General features: G+C 41.0%; 1 protein-coding gene across 1 annotated transcript in view; it reads right to left on the bottom strand.

Moving 5' to 3' along the window:
- Window positions 1-16,055, bottom strand: part of GPAT3 (glycerol-3-phosphate acyltransferase 3) — a 103,892-nt gene that overhangs the window by 66,322 nt on the left and 21,515 nt on the right. Inside the window, exon 2 of the mRNA XM_063458751.1 lies at window positions 13,237-13,303. Within this exon, the coding sequence (XP_063314821.1) occupies window positions 13,237-13,303 (67 nt within the window). The remainder of the gene's footprint in view (window positions 1-13,236; window positions 13,304-16,055) is intronic.

Genomic DNA, 16,055 nt, shown 5'->3' with positions numbered 1-16,055 from the left:
TAAGACGGGAGGGGGAGAGTAAGACGGGAGGGGGAGAGTGAGATGGGGAGGGGGAAGTAAGAGGAGGTGGGGAGTAAGAAGAGGGGGAGTGAGGGGAGGGGGGAGTAAGAAGAGGGGAGGGGGGAGTAAGAAGAGGGGAGGGGGGAGTAAGAAGAGGGGAGGGGGGAGTAAGAAGAGGGGAGGGGGGAGTAAGAAGAGGGGAGGGGAGAGTTAGAAGAGGGGAAGGGGGAGTTAGAAGAGGTGAGGGGGGAGTTAGAGGTGAGGGGGGAGTTAGAGGTGAGGGGGGAGTTAGAGGTGAGGGGGGAGTTAGAGGTGAGGGGGGAGTTAGAGGTGAGGGGGGAGTTAGAGGTGAGGGGGGAGTAAGAAAAGGGGAGGGGGGAGTAAGAGGGGAGGTGGAGTAAGAGGGGAGGGGGGAGTAAGAAGAGGGGAGGTGGAGTAAGAAGAGGGGAGGTGGAGTAAGAAGAGGGGAGGTGGAGTAAGAAGAGGGGAGGGGGGAGTAAGAAGAGGGGAGGGGGGAGTAAGAAGAGGGGAGGGGGGAGTAAGAAGAGGGGAGGGGGGAGTAAGAAGAGGGGAGGGGTGAGTAAGAAGAAGAGAGGGAGGGGGAGTAAGAAGAAGAGAGGGAGGGGGAGTAAGAAGAAGAGAGGGAGGGGGAGTAAGAAGAAGAGAGGGAGGGGGAGTAAGAAGAAGAGAGGGAGGGGGAGTAAGAAGAGGGAGAGGGGGAATAAGTAGAGGGAGAGGGGGGATAAGTAGAGGGAGAGGGGGAATAAGTAGAGGGGGAGGGGGAGTAAGAAGAGGGTGCAGTAAGAAGGAGGGGAGATAAGAAAAAGGGGGGAAGAAGAGGGAGAGGGGGAATAAGAAGAGGGGGAGGGAGGAGTAAGAAGGAGGGGAGATAAGAAAAATAAGGGGTTGAGTAAGAAGAGGGGGGAGTAAGAAGGAGGGGAGATAAGAAAAAGAGGGGGGTAAGAAGAAGAAGAGGGGGGGAGTAAGAAGAAGAGGGGGAAGGGGAGTAAGAAGAAGGGGGAGTAAGAAAAAGAGTGGGGAGTAAGAAGAGTGGGGAGTAAGAAGGAGAGGGGGAGTAAGAAGAAGAGGGGGAGTAAGAAGAAGAGGGGGAGTAAGAAGAAGAGGGGGAGTAAGAAGAAGAGGGGGAGTAAGAAGAAGAGGGGGAAGTAAGAAGAAGAGGGGGAAGTAAGAAGAAGAGGGGGAAGTAAGAAGAAGAGGGGGAAGTAAGAAGAAGAGGGGGAAGTAAGAAGAAGAGGGGGAAGTAAGAAGAAGAGGGGGAGTCAGAAGAAGAGGGGGAGTCAGAAGAAGAGGGGGGAGTAAGAAGAAGAGGGGGGAGTAAGAAGAAGGGGGGGAGTAAGAAGAAGAGGGGGGGAGTAAGAAGAAGAGGGGGGGAGTAAGAAGAAGAGGGGGGGAGTAAGAAGAAGAGGGGGGAGTAAGAAGAAGAGGGGGGAGTAAGAAGAAGAGGGGGGATAAGAAGAAGGGGGATGTAAGAAGAAGGGGGATGTAAGAAGAAGGGGGGATGTAAGAAGAAGAAGGGGGAGTAAGAAGTAGGAGGGTTAAGAAGCTCTAAGGGACAGAAGGGACAGCTCTATAGGACAGGGGGCAAGACAGGGAGCTCTTTCACACTATGCGCACACACACACACACACACACACAATGCATCCCTATACATACACAGAAACACACAATGCATCCCTATACATACACAGAAACACACAATGCATCCCTATACACACAGAAACACAACATGCTTCCCTTACACACAGAGAAACACACAATGCATCCATTACACACAGAGAAACACACAATGCATCCATTACACACAGAGAAACACACAATGCATCCATTACACACACACACAATGCAACCCTTACACACAAAAACAATGCATCCTTTGCACACATACACAGAAACAGACAATGCAAACACACACACACTGCTTTTCTTACATACACACAGAAACACAATGCATCTCTTACACTCAATGCACACACATACAGACACACACCTTGCATCCCTTACGCATACAAACACAGATTCACACAATGCATCCCTTACACACAACCAGAAACACATAATACATCCCTTATACACAAATACACGCTGCTTCCACTACACACAAACACACTGCATCACCTGCACAAACTGGTATCCCTATACACTACATACCATAAGCACACATATTAGATCCTCTACAATAACACATAACACATCCCCTACACACTCCACTCCCTGTGAGCGAACTCATGGGTGGGTGGAACATATAAGTGGACTTATGGGCATACCCACCGTCAGGCCCTGGGGCCCAGACCTTGAGCCCAAAAAATGGAGCTGCTTCTAATTCTCCCAGAACATTGAATTTTGTGACCACAGTTGCAAACAGCCTCCAGAGATCCTGTTCTACACCAGATCAGTGGAGCCAAACTGCAGCCCATCATCATCCTCATCTAATTGTAAGTAGACAATCTAGTATATTATTAGTGACACTAATCTATAATTTACCTCACATTAAAGGGACACTATAGCTTAATGAAGTGGTTGTGGTGTCTATAGCTGGTCCCTGCAGGCTTTTTAATGTAAACACACAGTGTGTGCAGCACTGGTGTTAGTTCATATGGCAGATCATATGGGTGGGGCATTGTGATGACACATGGGGGGCCGGCAAATTTATATTTTGTCTAGGGCGGCAAAAATCCTTGCACCGGCTCTGATCCTGGGCAGGTGCACCAGTGTACTGGCGACACACAGGAGGGGAGTGCACTGATTGCACTGCACTCTCCTTCTGCCCAGACCCATCTTGACCGCAGTGCAAGTGCCCTCTGCCCCTAATTTACAGTGGCTCACACTCACAACAAGCAGTTCCTGGAGCCCTTTGCAGAGACGGAAACAAAGAGGCTCTGCGGCAGCTAGCCGTCCTGCAAGCATTACATTAACCCCTTAACGACGCTAGACGGTTCAGGACCGTCATCGGCATTTTTGCGTTGCCGACCGACGACGGTCCTGAACCGTCCTAAATTTAAGAGGTACTTACCCGATCGCCGTCGTTCCCCCGGCGGCGATCGGCGTTGCTCCAGTTGTGGGGAGACTGCCTGCAGCCCAGACAGTCTCCCCATGGCGGATTAGGACCCCTGTGGCCATGTGATCGCCCAACAGGGCGACCACATGGTCACAATAGGTGTCCAAGTATCTGCCTGCAGGGGGACTGTCTGTGCTGACAGGCAGTCTCCCTGCCAGTGTAAAATCCAAAAAAAATTAAAGTTATAGTGAATAAAAAAAAAAATATTATATATGTGTATATATATATATATATATATATGATATATAGACATATATTATACCTATATAATATATGTCTATATATCATATATATAATGTCATGCTAAGTTTATTTTTATATTAATATGTACATATATTAATATAAAAATACACGTATTATTAAATTACACACATATATATATATAATATATATAATAACTATATATATTGTATATATATATTATTATAAAATACAAATAATAAGTAAATTAAATTAAATTAAAAAAATAAAAATAATAATAAAAATTTTAAAAAAAATTATATATCTATACGAAATTTTATTCTAACTGTATTTTGATATTAATATATATATATTTATATCAAAATACACTTAGAATGAAATTGTATATATATCTATGTATATATAAATAAATAAAAAGAATACGAACTATTCATATGTCCATATACAAAATTACATAAATAATTATATAAATATACATGTAGACTTCAAATATATAAATATGCATATATATTTAAATTCTACGTGCGTATTTATGTAATATTTTTACCTAATTAAGTAATTTTATTAATTGCAATTTGAGGGACCTGCCTGCCAACCCACGCCGAAATTGCAGAGAATTTAATTTGCTAGCACTGTATTTTACCCTGTAACGTTCTACGACACCCTAAAACCTGTACATGGGGGGTACTGTTTTACTCGGGAGACTTTGCTGAACACAAATATTAGTGATTCAAAACAGTAAAACATATCACAGCGATGATATTGTCAGTGAAAGTGACTTTTTTTGCATTTTTCACACACAAACAGCACTTTTACCGATGATATAATTGTTGTGATACATTTTCCAGTTTTGAAACACTAATGTTTGTGTTCAGCAAAGTCTCCTGAGTATAAAAGTACCCCCCATGTACAGGTTTTATAGCGTTTTTGAAAGTTACAGGGTCAAATATATGGGTCAAATATTTTTACATTGAAAATGGCCAGGTTGGTTACGTTGCCTTTGAGAGCGTATGGTAGCCCAGGAATGAGAATTACCCCCATGATGGCATACCATTTGCAAAAGAAGACAACCCAAGGTATTGCAAATGGGGTATGTCCAGTCTTTTTTAGTAACCACTTAGTCACAAACACTGGCCAAAATTAGCGTTCAATTTAGTTTTTTACTTTTTTCACACACAAACAAATATGAACGCTAACTTTGGCCAGTGTTTGCGACTAAGTGGCTACTAAAAAAGTCTGGACATACCCCATATTGAATACCCTGGGTTGTCTGCTTTAAAAAAAATATGTACATGTGGGGTGTTATTCAGCGATTTATGACAGATAATAGTGTTACAATGTCACTATTGATACATTTTAAAAATGTATGTTTTGAAACCGCAATATCCTACATGTACTTATAGCCCTATAACATGCAAAAAAATAGCAAAAAGCATGTAAACACTGGGTATTTTTAAACTCAGGACAAAATTTTGAATCTATTTAGCAGTTTTTTTCATTCGCTTTTGTAGATGAGTAAAAGATTTTTCACATAAAAGTCAAAAAACATGTATTTTTTTCAATTTTTCATCATATTTTTTCATTTTTTTAAAATTAAATTACATGAGATTAGGGGGCGGGGCCTGACAGCCAACATGGCAGGACGTGCTCTATGAGAGCTCCAGCAAAAACGGGCAGAAACTTGGCAATCCCGGCTACATTAAAGATGCCGGCACCGCACGGGACCCAACAACAGGTCCAGGACCTTACCGGGAACAAACTGACACCCGACTTGCACCGCTTCACACTGCGAGCACAAGTTCCGACCATGCGGCCTAAACTAGAGCGGAGCCCGAGGCCTGGGGGAGGCGGCCGATCCCCCGGCTTAGGACCTGCTCCCAAGCGCAACCAAACGACTGCCCCGCTGCCCCCCCCTCTGGACCGGCGGGGGATATCCCGGTCCTCGCAGGGGACGATTACCCCCCCTACACAGCCCCAAAAAGCGACGAAACAGGAGACAAACCAGAACTACAAAGGTTCAATCAAGATGGCGGCCAAAGCACGAACGGCGCCAAACCGCTCCCTTAATAAGCCACCCGAAAGCATTGGGGTATTCCTTGAACGGCTCAGCAATCATTTATGGACCAAACTCCATTTCAGAGGCCGGTCCCTCCACGCAGCAATATGCGCAATGGCGGTATGGATACGACCGGTGACTCGGCGCCGACTAGGCAGATACTTACCCCCAGCCACTGGAGCTGTCTCAGGTCAGAAAAGAAACCGGGGATCGAAACGGCGAGTGCGGACGACATCTTCCTCCCCCGCAAATAGCAGACGGCCCTGCGTCTACCGGACCGACACAATCGACTCCGCCCGACGCACTCCTCACTCAGAGGAACCTGACCCCTCCGACCACCAAAGCACAACCCAGCATATGCAGACCCGCACAGTAACTCGGAGAACGGCACAGCCTCACACCATCAAATCTGTCCGGCTATTATGCTCCCTGCGACACCCCATCGAGACCGCTTGGCCACAGCATATTGCCGAGCGGATTCCTGCTACTGGGCGGCGAGCCTCAAGGACTGGCATAGGCTGAGGGCCTAAGGCGGACTAACTGCAAGTATCCCATACCTACCTGTTATTTCGCAGGGATACCTGCTGCTCCTACCTGCAAGATGGTCATGAGCACCACTGGACTGCCGAGGACTCAGTTTCCTTTCCCCTTTACTTTTTGTTTTGCAAACCTAACTCACTCACTGAGGCGCTCCTCACCTGACTCCTCAAATACCAGCCTAACTTACCTCAGCCTCAATAGAGTGAAGCAGGTACCAGTGGACTGATGTACCCCTACTGTTGTAAGTCTCCTGGATAGCTTAATCCACCGGCATCCAGTGTTATTAAGGCCAATTATAGCAATGTAGTCAGTAAGCCTAACATATATTGTTTTACCTGCTAATTAGACCTCCTTGGAATTCCTATACCCGACGCGTCTAAGCCTGTTTTATTTTAAGCAACCCTATAGTTTAAACCTGTGATCGAAACCTATAGATGGCTAAATGTACTAACAGTGATGTATCAACATTTATTTCTCTAATACTGATAGCACTGCCAGGGCAGACTTGAAACCTGAAAGTTGGTCAATCTCGTTGTTTTACATATTATTTCAGCTGTTGTAGACATGTCTAGCCTATCCTCCTTTTATACACATAACCTTTGATGCATAGCCTGCTACACTACTGGTAATGAGCAATAGGGAGATGCATTTCCTGTTACATGTAAGCTAGCATATCTCACTAAAATGTTGAAGCATGTTATTTTCATTTTATTATAAAATTGTGCTGTCTAATGTATGCCACAAAGATGTTTAACACTGTCACTGTCTGGCTTGTCACAGCTGTCGTGGCTTTCACAAGCGTAATGTTATGCTCTGCACAGAAAAAATAAAGAATTTAAAAAAAAAAAATTACATGAGATTATATAAATAATGGTATGTAAAGAAAGCCCCTTTTGTCCTGAAAAAAACAATATATAATTTGTATAGGAACAGTAAATGAGAGAGCGGAAAATTACAGCTAAACACAAACACCACAAAAGTGTAAAAAGATGCCTGGTCGCAAATGTACAACATCGCAAAAAAAGTCCAGTCCTTAAGGGGTTAAACAGCTGTTCCCCATGCAGCCACAGGTGGCGTTGTGCTGGGAGACTGTCATTACTCTTCACTTCCTCCCAGCCTACAGAGCAGCGAATGGGGGATAGAGAGGAGGAGGCATGATTTAATCTTACAATAAATTCTCTAAGCAAACCTTTATAAATTTTGGGGAATCAGCTCTGTTTCCACAGTTTATTGGTGTTTACTCTGAGGTCTGTATTAATATTGAGGGATGTCTAAGTAGTAACGTCAGTGTGTGTCAGCAGGGCCAGCCGTTGGGGTGGGCAAGCTGTGCGGTCACGCAGGGTGCCATGACAACAGAGGCACCCGGCGGCCAACACAGCTCACAAGTTGGGTACACCAGCATATTTAATATTTAAACGATTCGCTGGTGGTCCACTGGTGCGCACCAGCAGTAGGTGCAGTCAGATTATATCCTCTCCCTCGTGGTTCCGGTGCTCAGTTAGTTAGTCGGAGCACAGGCTCAGAGATTCTCACCCTGTGCTCTGACAACATTGAAAGTCAGAGCCGTGAACGAGCGGGTATGGCAAAGAGCTACTGATTAGCATAACATCAATATCCGTTATAAAACCAGGAAAAGGTGGGCATGGATGGTGAACTGATTTGGTGGCGCAATGGGCCACTTGACTGGTTTTGCCCCCCAGGCCTAAGGCTGCCAGCCCTCCCCTGGTTATGTACCACTAAGAATATTGTATATTTTATAGTGTGTGTGTGTCAATGAAAGTGTATGTTAGTTAAACAGTGTGCGTGCGCCAATGACAATGTGTCATGTCAGTTAGTGTATTTCAGTGTATGTGTATCGGTGAGAGCATAATGGGGGCCCTGTGATTCCTAGTTACACCCTTGTCTGCATTGGTGGCGTAGAAAATATTAAAAGGCAGACTGTGCAAACTGAGTGGGGAATGTATCCCATGATCTAATATTTTATTCATAGTTATTATGTATACCATTAGGGCAATGGTTCCCAAACCCTGGGTCGAAACAAAATGTGTTCCCCATGCTTTTGTAATATGAGCAAACCAGCAAGTCATGTTTATCAGAACCCAGAAAACTGTCTGAATTGAATTGCTTACTGGCAAGTCTAATGACAGTGTTTATGCAAAACTGTCTACATTACATATCATGTTACAGTTGGATTGTAGGTCACCTAGCTATATTTTCAATTGGCACCGGGAACTGTAGAAGTAACTAATTAGCGATAGGCTAACAAAATTGGCAATAAGAATGTTGTGTGCCATTTACCACACAGGATAAAGTGATCATGGTAGGTATGCTTTTCTAAGGCTCTGGTATCTGCAGAAGTAGCTGTAATTAGCAAGAGGCAAAAAAATAAAATACATTTGCATTAAGTTGTAAACCTGGTTATTTGTAAAGGCTACAAGCTACTGGCCGCTAATAGCAGCAAATATTTACTGATAACATTGCAAGCAAGAAACTCTTTTGTGATCTCCCCGAGCCCAACCTATCCTAAGGTCACCCCTCTATAACGAGGCAACTACCACTCTGCAGGACACTATCATTTATCCTGTCCCTTCTCCTGTCTCCCTTCCTTATTGTTTAGTTTTATAGTGCATTTCGTTGCACTAGGGGTTAACCCCCGCTCAGGAGTAAGATTATTGTACTATCTTCCTTCCCCTTGTTTTTTCATCATAAGCCACCTCAACATTACCCATGTCTTCCCCCTGTAATAAATGGTACTTCCCCAGGTGATCTCACAGCTTGAGTCAGACCTGATCTCGCCCTGTCCAACCACTCCACGGTTACGGCATATTTGTCCCTCCAACTTGCAGACTGGGAAATATTCAGCCCAAAGAAATATTCTATTATTGGATCTGTATAGCATCAATAGTATTGGCTCAATAGCCTGCTGACTGCTTCTTACTTATTAGAAATAAATTAGCAATGGGAAGTTCATGAATCAACATTTGGACATACCATTTTTTCCCTCCAAAATAAGCAAGAGTTTATTTACTAAACAGTAAAACATGACACAATGTGACACAATGCTCTCTAAAACAGACATTACATGAAAACTCCCTCATGTGTGAGCAGTCACTTTCAACTTGCTGTGACCAGACACTTTTGTATTTTAAAATGAAGCTATTAAAAATTTACACTTGCTACCAATAACAATTGTGTACATGGTCCAATAGCCATAGACACAAATAGGTTTGTTACCTCAAATAAATTAATCATCATGGAAAAAATAGCTCAAATTAAAGACGGAAAATGTAATGACTTTCCACAAGTCTTGATTTCATCTTGCTGTATTGTCTAAATATGTGACTTTCTTCACGGATCTCATTCAGTAATTATCAAGAATGATTAACTACAAAGCGCGTGAGTTGGAATTTAAAATAAAGAGAAGTTTTATTTTCACTCAGAATATTCATTTAGAATTGCTCGTAATTTCTCTTTATCCTTGTTTCTACACGGAGCCATCTTAAAGGGATACTCCAGAGTCCAGGCACCAAAACAACTTGAACTAAATTAAGTTATGGTGCCAGGAGGTCCTTGGGGTACTTTTACCTCAAGGGGAAATACCATTCTCAAAATGGTTGTCTCCAGATTTTTCAGATTGAGGAAGTGCAGAGAGCCGCCAGGCAGAGGTGCTCTTGATTCAGTGACTCCCCACTCAATAAACTGGCTTGGAAAGAAACGTATCTTTTGCAAGCCATTTTAGTACATGGAGAGTCACGTATTAGATGAGAGCGTCAGATGAATGCTGACCGCCTGAATCTGAAAATTCTGCTAGAGGCAACTGGGGGGTTAAACCGTACAAGGTTTCGTGAAACTGGTATTACACTAAATTGAGTTGTATATAAAAAAAATCCTTGGAGGAGCTCACCCTACAGGCAGAGGGGAGATCCCAGACATATATGATGATCTGGACCCAACGGATCTTGTCCACAGAATCAGACAATTTCTGGGCCCTCTTGCAGTAACTAGGAAAATGTCTGGATGTGGTATGGGTGATAAATGTGGGGAACCTAGCCAGATCACTCAGGACATCCTAAACTCCACATGATGTTACATTCTAATCGGAGTCTAATTTAAGGCAAATAGGGCCAGAGAAATTAAACAAACAGTCCCAGGAAGGACACCCCCTTACTCTCGCTGCTTACGTTCTACCATCTATGTTCAACCTGCTCCCACATACACTACATTCCTTCTCTCTATCTTTGCGTTTTTTTCCCCTCTGCATCCGAGGCTGCAGCATGGTTTGAGGTAATTTTAAAGCCAACACTCTTCTTTTTGGGTAGAGTACTGAATGCAGAGTGCAAAACCCACCCAATTAAATGCCCAATGACGTTTTGGGAACAGTGGTAACTCTTGTGTCACTACATAAGTGTGACTTTGTTACAATATGATCCACATGCCTTTACTTTTCACTTTTTCCAGTAATTAGAATTTTAAATTAGTGTTCACGCATAAGAATGTCAGGAAGATGCCAGATAAGCAGTAATCCACAGCAGGGTTTCCAGTTCTATGGCAGGTACTGTTTGACTTCTAGGGAGGTTCGAAACAAGTACATTACTTGCTCCTGCTGCAATTGGGACGTGTGTCTTTTCTTACCGATTTGGAGATCTGTGCGTCTCAATCTGTTCTATGGTCTGATCACAGCTACCTTTGATAAATTTGAAAATTCTTTCAATAAACAAATTTAGAAGATATATATTTCAATCCTTCCATCACTTTTTTCATCAAATAAGTGTTTTGTTGTACTTTTTTTTTTTTTTTTAATGCCACTCTAAATTTTGTCGTCTCTTCTGAAATGGATACTATTGCAAAAAATTGTGAGATATTCGTAGAGAGTAGCTGACAGGTTTTAGATGTTTAGAACAATTTAATAAATACGAAAAGTTTAAGTTTAGAAACCAAAAATAAGATACTTTTCAGAGCACTCTGGTAAATTTAAATTTAAATCCCCCCCCATTGCTTCTGTGTCTCCTCAGTCAATTATTTGTCAGCTATGTTTTCAATTCAGCTGTTCTAGCTCCAAATTTGAAAAATTCAATTTGCATTCGAACTTTACTAAATAATCCTGTGAATGTGTCTCTTGTGCAGACTGTGGGTGACATGTATTTCAAACCAGAGGTGACAGACACAATCATGAATTACAATATTGTTTCAGGGTTCTATATATTTAGTATGGTAGTATACAGTGCATGGAGTATTTACACTTAACAAAATTATTAACGCAACACTTTTGTTTTTGCCCCCATTTTTCATGAGCTGAACTCAACGATCTAAGACTTTTTCTATGTACACAAAAGGCACATTTCTCTAAAATATTGTTCACTAATCTGTCTAAATCTGTGTTAGTAAGCACTTCTCCTTTGCCGAGATAATCCATCCACCTCACAGGTATGGCATATCAAGATACTGATTAGACAGCATGATTATTGCAAATGTGTGCCTTAGGCTGGCCACAATAAAAGGCCACTCGAAAAAGGTCTAAAAGTCTTAGATCTTTGAGTTCAGGTCATGAAAAAATGGGGGCAAAAACAAAAGTGTTGCATTTTTAATTTTGTTCAGTGTATTTTAAGTAACGGTACATCTCTTGAATAAACCTATTATTAGAATCTGTGACTATTTATGTACCCATTAGCCGTTGGATAATAAAAATAAATATTATTGGTTAAATGTTTTACTAAAGAGATCTTAACCCCTTAAAACCGGAGGGCATAATAACTAATAGTACGCCATCCGTTTTTTTCTTACTTACCCGGTCGCCGGTGATCCCACACCGGCGATCGCGGTTGGGGGGACTCCCAGGGACCCCCCGCGTCACATCCATCCTCCTGCAGCCCTCCCGGCCATGTGCGAGTGAGGTCCTTGCGAGGACCTCACAATCACATGGCCGGGTTAGCTGCCTGCTGCATTGCCAGCAGGGGGACTGGGGGACTGCCTGTAATGACAGGTAGTCCCCCTGCTGGCTGGAAATCAAATAAAAGATTTAAAAAAAAAGTTAAATACGGTAAGTGTAAAAAATAAATATATACTTAGATCATATTATATATACACACACACACATATACACACACACACTGTCTAGGTGTATTTTACTATATATATATATATATATATATATATATATATATATATAATATAAAAAAAATATGTAAATACGTAAAAAAATAAAAAAATAATTAAAAATAAATAATTAAAAAATATATAGATGTGTGTTATTTCGTTCTAACTGTATTGTGATACTAATATATATATATTAATATCAAAATACACGTAGAACGAAATAATATTATATATATATATATACACACACACACACACACACACACACACATACATACACACACACATATATTAATTCTACATATATATTTATGTAATATTTTTACATAATTAGGTATCTTAATTAATTACAATTAGCAGGACCTGCCTGACAACCCATGCCGAAAGTATAGGGAATTTAATGTGCTAGCACTATATTTACTATATTATTGCTGTGATACTTTTTACTGTTTTGAAACACAATATTTGTGTTCAGCGAAGTCTCCCGAGTACAACAGTACCCCTCATGTACTGGTTTTATGGTGTTTTCAAAAGTTACAGCGTCAAATATAAAGCTTGGGTTTCATTTTTTTCCACATTAAAATTCGCCAGATTGCCCCTATGATGGCATACCCCTATGATTTTGCATTTTTCACACACAAACAAAATACCAACGCTAACTTTGGCCAGTGTTTGTGACCAACTGGCTACTAAAAAAGACTGGACATACCCCATTTGCAATACCTTGGGTTGTCTACTATTTCAAATGGTATGCCATTATGGGTGTAAATTTAATTCCTGGGCTACTATACAGTCTCAAAGGCAACGTAACCAATCTGGCGAATTTCAATACAGTATTATGACATTGACAGTTAAAATGGCACGTAGAACTAAAAAAAATAACAATTTCTTATTTTCTCCCATTTTTTTCATATTAAATTATGTTTCATAGCTAAATATTTGATATTAAATGAAAGTCCTGTTTCCCCTGAATAAAATGATATATAATAAGGGTGGGTGCATTTAATATGAAAGAGGTGAATTACGGTTGGACAGACATATAGCGCAAATGCCAGGTTTTGTTTTGTTCACAACGTGTACATTTGGCTCAGTCCTTAAGGGGTTAAAATCAAATCAATAGTCTGAAAACAGATTTACAAGTTCGTTTTTTCCCATTAAACAGATCATTCAACAGATCACTCCTATGCAAATTGTTTTAGTCTCTTCATATGTTTTAGAAAAAATAAATAAAAAAATTCCCACAAAATTTAGTCTTAGAATTCCTAATTACCATTGGAAGCGGATGCTCGAAGTTTCTTTTGACGTTCAAATCCTCTTTGAATCCTCAAGGTTGCCCACTGCAGGAATAAAATAAAAAATAAAAAATAAAAAGTTGAACAGATTATAAGAGAGAGATAAAATGAATCTGGATTCAACGGAACATTCCAAGTACCATACTTACTACAGTGTCCTGTAATGATTAAGGTGCCAGGAGTGCCTTGCCCTTCATGCAAGTACTCGAACGGTTTTCAATTCGAATACTTACCAGGGGTTCCCTGGGCAACAGTCACCTTCTTTATGAGAACTAGAAACTCCCTGTGTTGAGCTTAGCTCAGCGATACAGGACTAAGGCTCCATGCAGGAAATGACGCTGTAGTGATTATGGTACCCAAAGTGCTCCCTTAATTATACTTTGTTAAGAAGTGGAGTTTCCTGGTCAAATGGAGTGTTATAGCTTAGATTTAAACACTTCAATGTTACCTTACCAATGAAGCACATATTTAACAAAGTCATGAGCTTCTTTATCATCAGTCAAATCATTACATTTCACAGACTATTCTCCAAAACTACTACAATAAACCCAGAAAAAAATAACCAGAGTATTGTCTCTTAATATATGGCTATGAACGCACAAAGCAAGCAATGTAAATCTTTTTGAAAAACCTATAAACAGAGTCGACATGGTCTGCAATCTAAACCTTATAAACACTAAAGATAAACAAACAGGTGCATGCTGAATGAAAAGTGGCTTCAGTGGAATTTGGCTTATAATGTGTTCCTTATTCATTTAAAATCCAAACAAGCTTTAAAAAAAAAAAAATCTTCTTCCCATAGATAGTGACATAGATGGCCTTGCATTACTCATGATGCTCTAAAGCAGGCATCTCAAAGTCATCGTAACTGGTGGCCCTGGCCAAGTGTCAAGCTGTCTTCTCCCATGGGGACCATTACTCACAGATAAACACACACAGACACAAACAACTACATACTCCCAGACACAAGCACAATCACAGTTTAGACCAGGGCTAGTCAACCTTTTTCTACATACCGCCCACTAATGCATCTTTCTTGATGGAAAAATGTCCTTACTGCTCACCAGCTTTCGATAATTTTTTTGGGCGCAAGTGCAGAATATTTTTTAGAAAGGAGGGCGTTTACTTACATTTATCTTTTTATTTCTACTTTATGCATGTTTATAATGTTTTTAACTTTATAAACTTCTTTCTCCTATTCTGCAAGTCCTCCACTCTCTGCTATCGTGTATCCCCCTACCTATTCCAATTCCTCCCCTGAAATGCCCAGTAGTGGGCGGTAGGTACCAGGTTGTCGACCCCTGGTTTAGACAGATGGAACTCAATATGAAAAAAACAAACTAGGAATGTCCAGAGCGAGGTACAGGCCAGGATTAGGCAAAGACGAGGTCAGGCAGGCAAAAGGTTGGTTCAGGCAGCACAAGTCAAAGGTCTTTTGGTGCAACATAGTCCGGCGTTTGACAGCAAGGAGCGGTGGAGGTAACCGTCGGGCCGGGCGAGGGCATGACAGACACAAAACAGATCATTCACAATGCAGAGCAGAAATTCAGGAGAGGTATTCCCGAGATTTAGACTTTCCTTGCTACTCTGGGACTGACTGTCCCAGTTAAACTGGGAAGGGGTGGTTGCAGGACGCATAAATTATTTAAGTGTAAGACAAAACTTCCTGCAACCACACAGGTATTACTTTGCTTACAAGACAACAATATGTAATATCCATATAACCTACATCAGAGAGTTTTATCTAGGAATATATACGTTTGTATGCCATCATTAAGTAGAACAATAACTCATATTAAAGGCCAGCTTGACTCATCAGACATTTACCACGTAATGTGAGACTCTGGGACAAAAATTATCATATTTATCACCTAGAACAAAGTGCAAGAGAAAACTTGCTTTTAGTAGCTTTAGACTTGTATATTTAATGCTATGAAAGCTCTTGAATATTGAGCAAATTCTAAAGAACTATAATGGTCGCTGCGACATGTTTCTCCAGGTACTCAAGGTGTTAAAGCTGCAGGCAGTGAAACAAAAAGAGGAGAGGAGGTCTTTGTCAAGCTAACACCACAAAGAAAACATGAGTGTATAAATATAACAAACAATGCAAAAAAGGTCAACCAATAATTCACTTAAGTAAATATCATTAACATCAGAAATTAACACTAATCATACAAATTACACAAAATATCTGTAAATGCAATAGTCCATGACTAACCTCTGTGTGTCAGAGGAGGGAGAGACAAAAATAATATAACGATCTAGTAAAATGAAATGAAATTAATGGTAAAAAAGAAAAAAAAAATTGTAAAAAGGACACTTACCGAAGCACTAAAGAACTTCAAAGTTATTCTTTGGTGGTTCGGTAAATTATTATTTGGTGCTTCAGTGAATTATTGGTTGACCTTTTTTGCACTTTTTGTTATACATACACACTCATGTTTGCTTTGTGGTGTTAGCTTGACAAAGACCTCCTAGCAGGACGAAACGTTGCTGTTCCCATTTTTGTTTCATTAAAACTGCCGGCGGCTTTAACACCTTGAGTGCCTGGAGAATCTTTTTCTTTGCCTTGCCGTTGTGGGATTGTGGATCCTGCTCCTGAGCCAAACCAGGTGGCTGCTGGGATTGAGTGTGGCTTCTACCATTATTATTGCTGTGATATGTTTCAGCCAAAATAAACTTGATATAAGAATAAACTATTTTTTAGATCCCTTAAAAAAAGCAACAAAGTTTGTTGTATGAGTGTGTTTTTAAATTTTCATAAAAAAAACAAAACAAAAAAAAAAAACTAATGGGA

Source organism: Pelobates fuscus, chromosome 6 (genome assembly GCF_036172605.1).
Source record: "Pelobates fuscus isolate aPelFus1 chromosome 6, aPelFus1.pri, whole genome shotgun sequence".
In the NCBI taxonomy this organism is placed as follows: Eukaryota; Metazoa; Chordata; class Amphibia; order Anura; family Pelobatidae; genus Pelobates; species Pelobates fuscus.
Note: the sequence above shows the minus strand (reverse complement) of the source record. Positions and strands in the feature narration are given on the sequence as shown.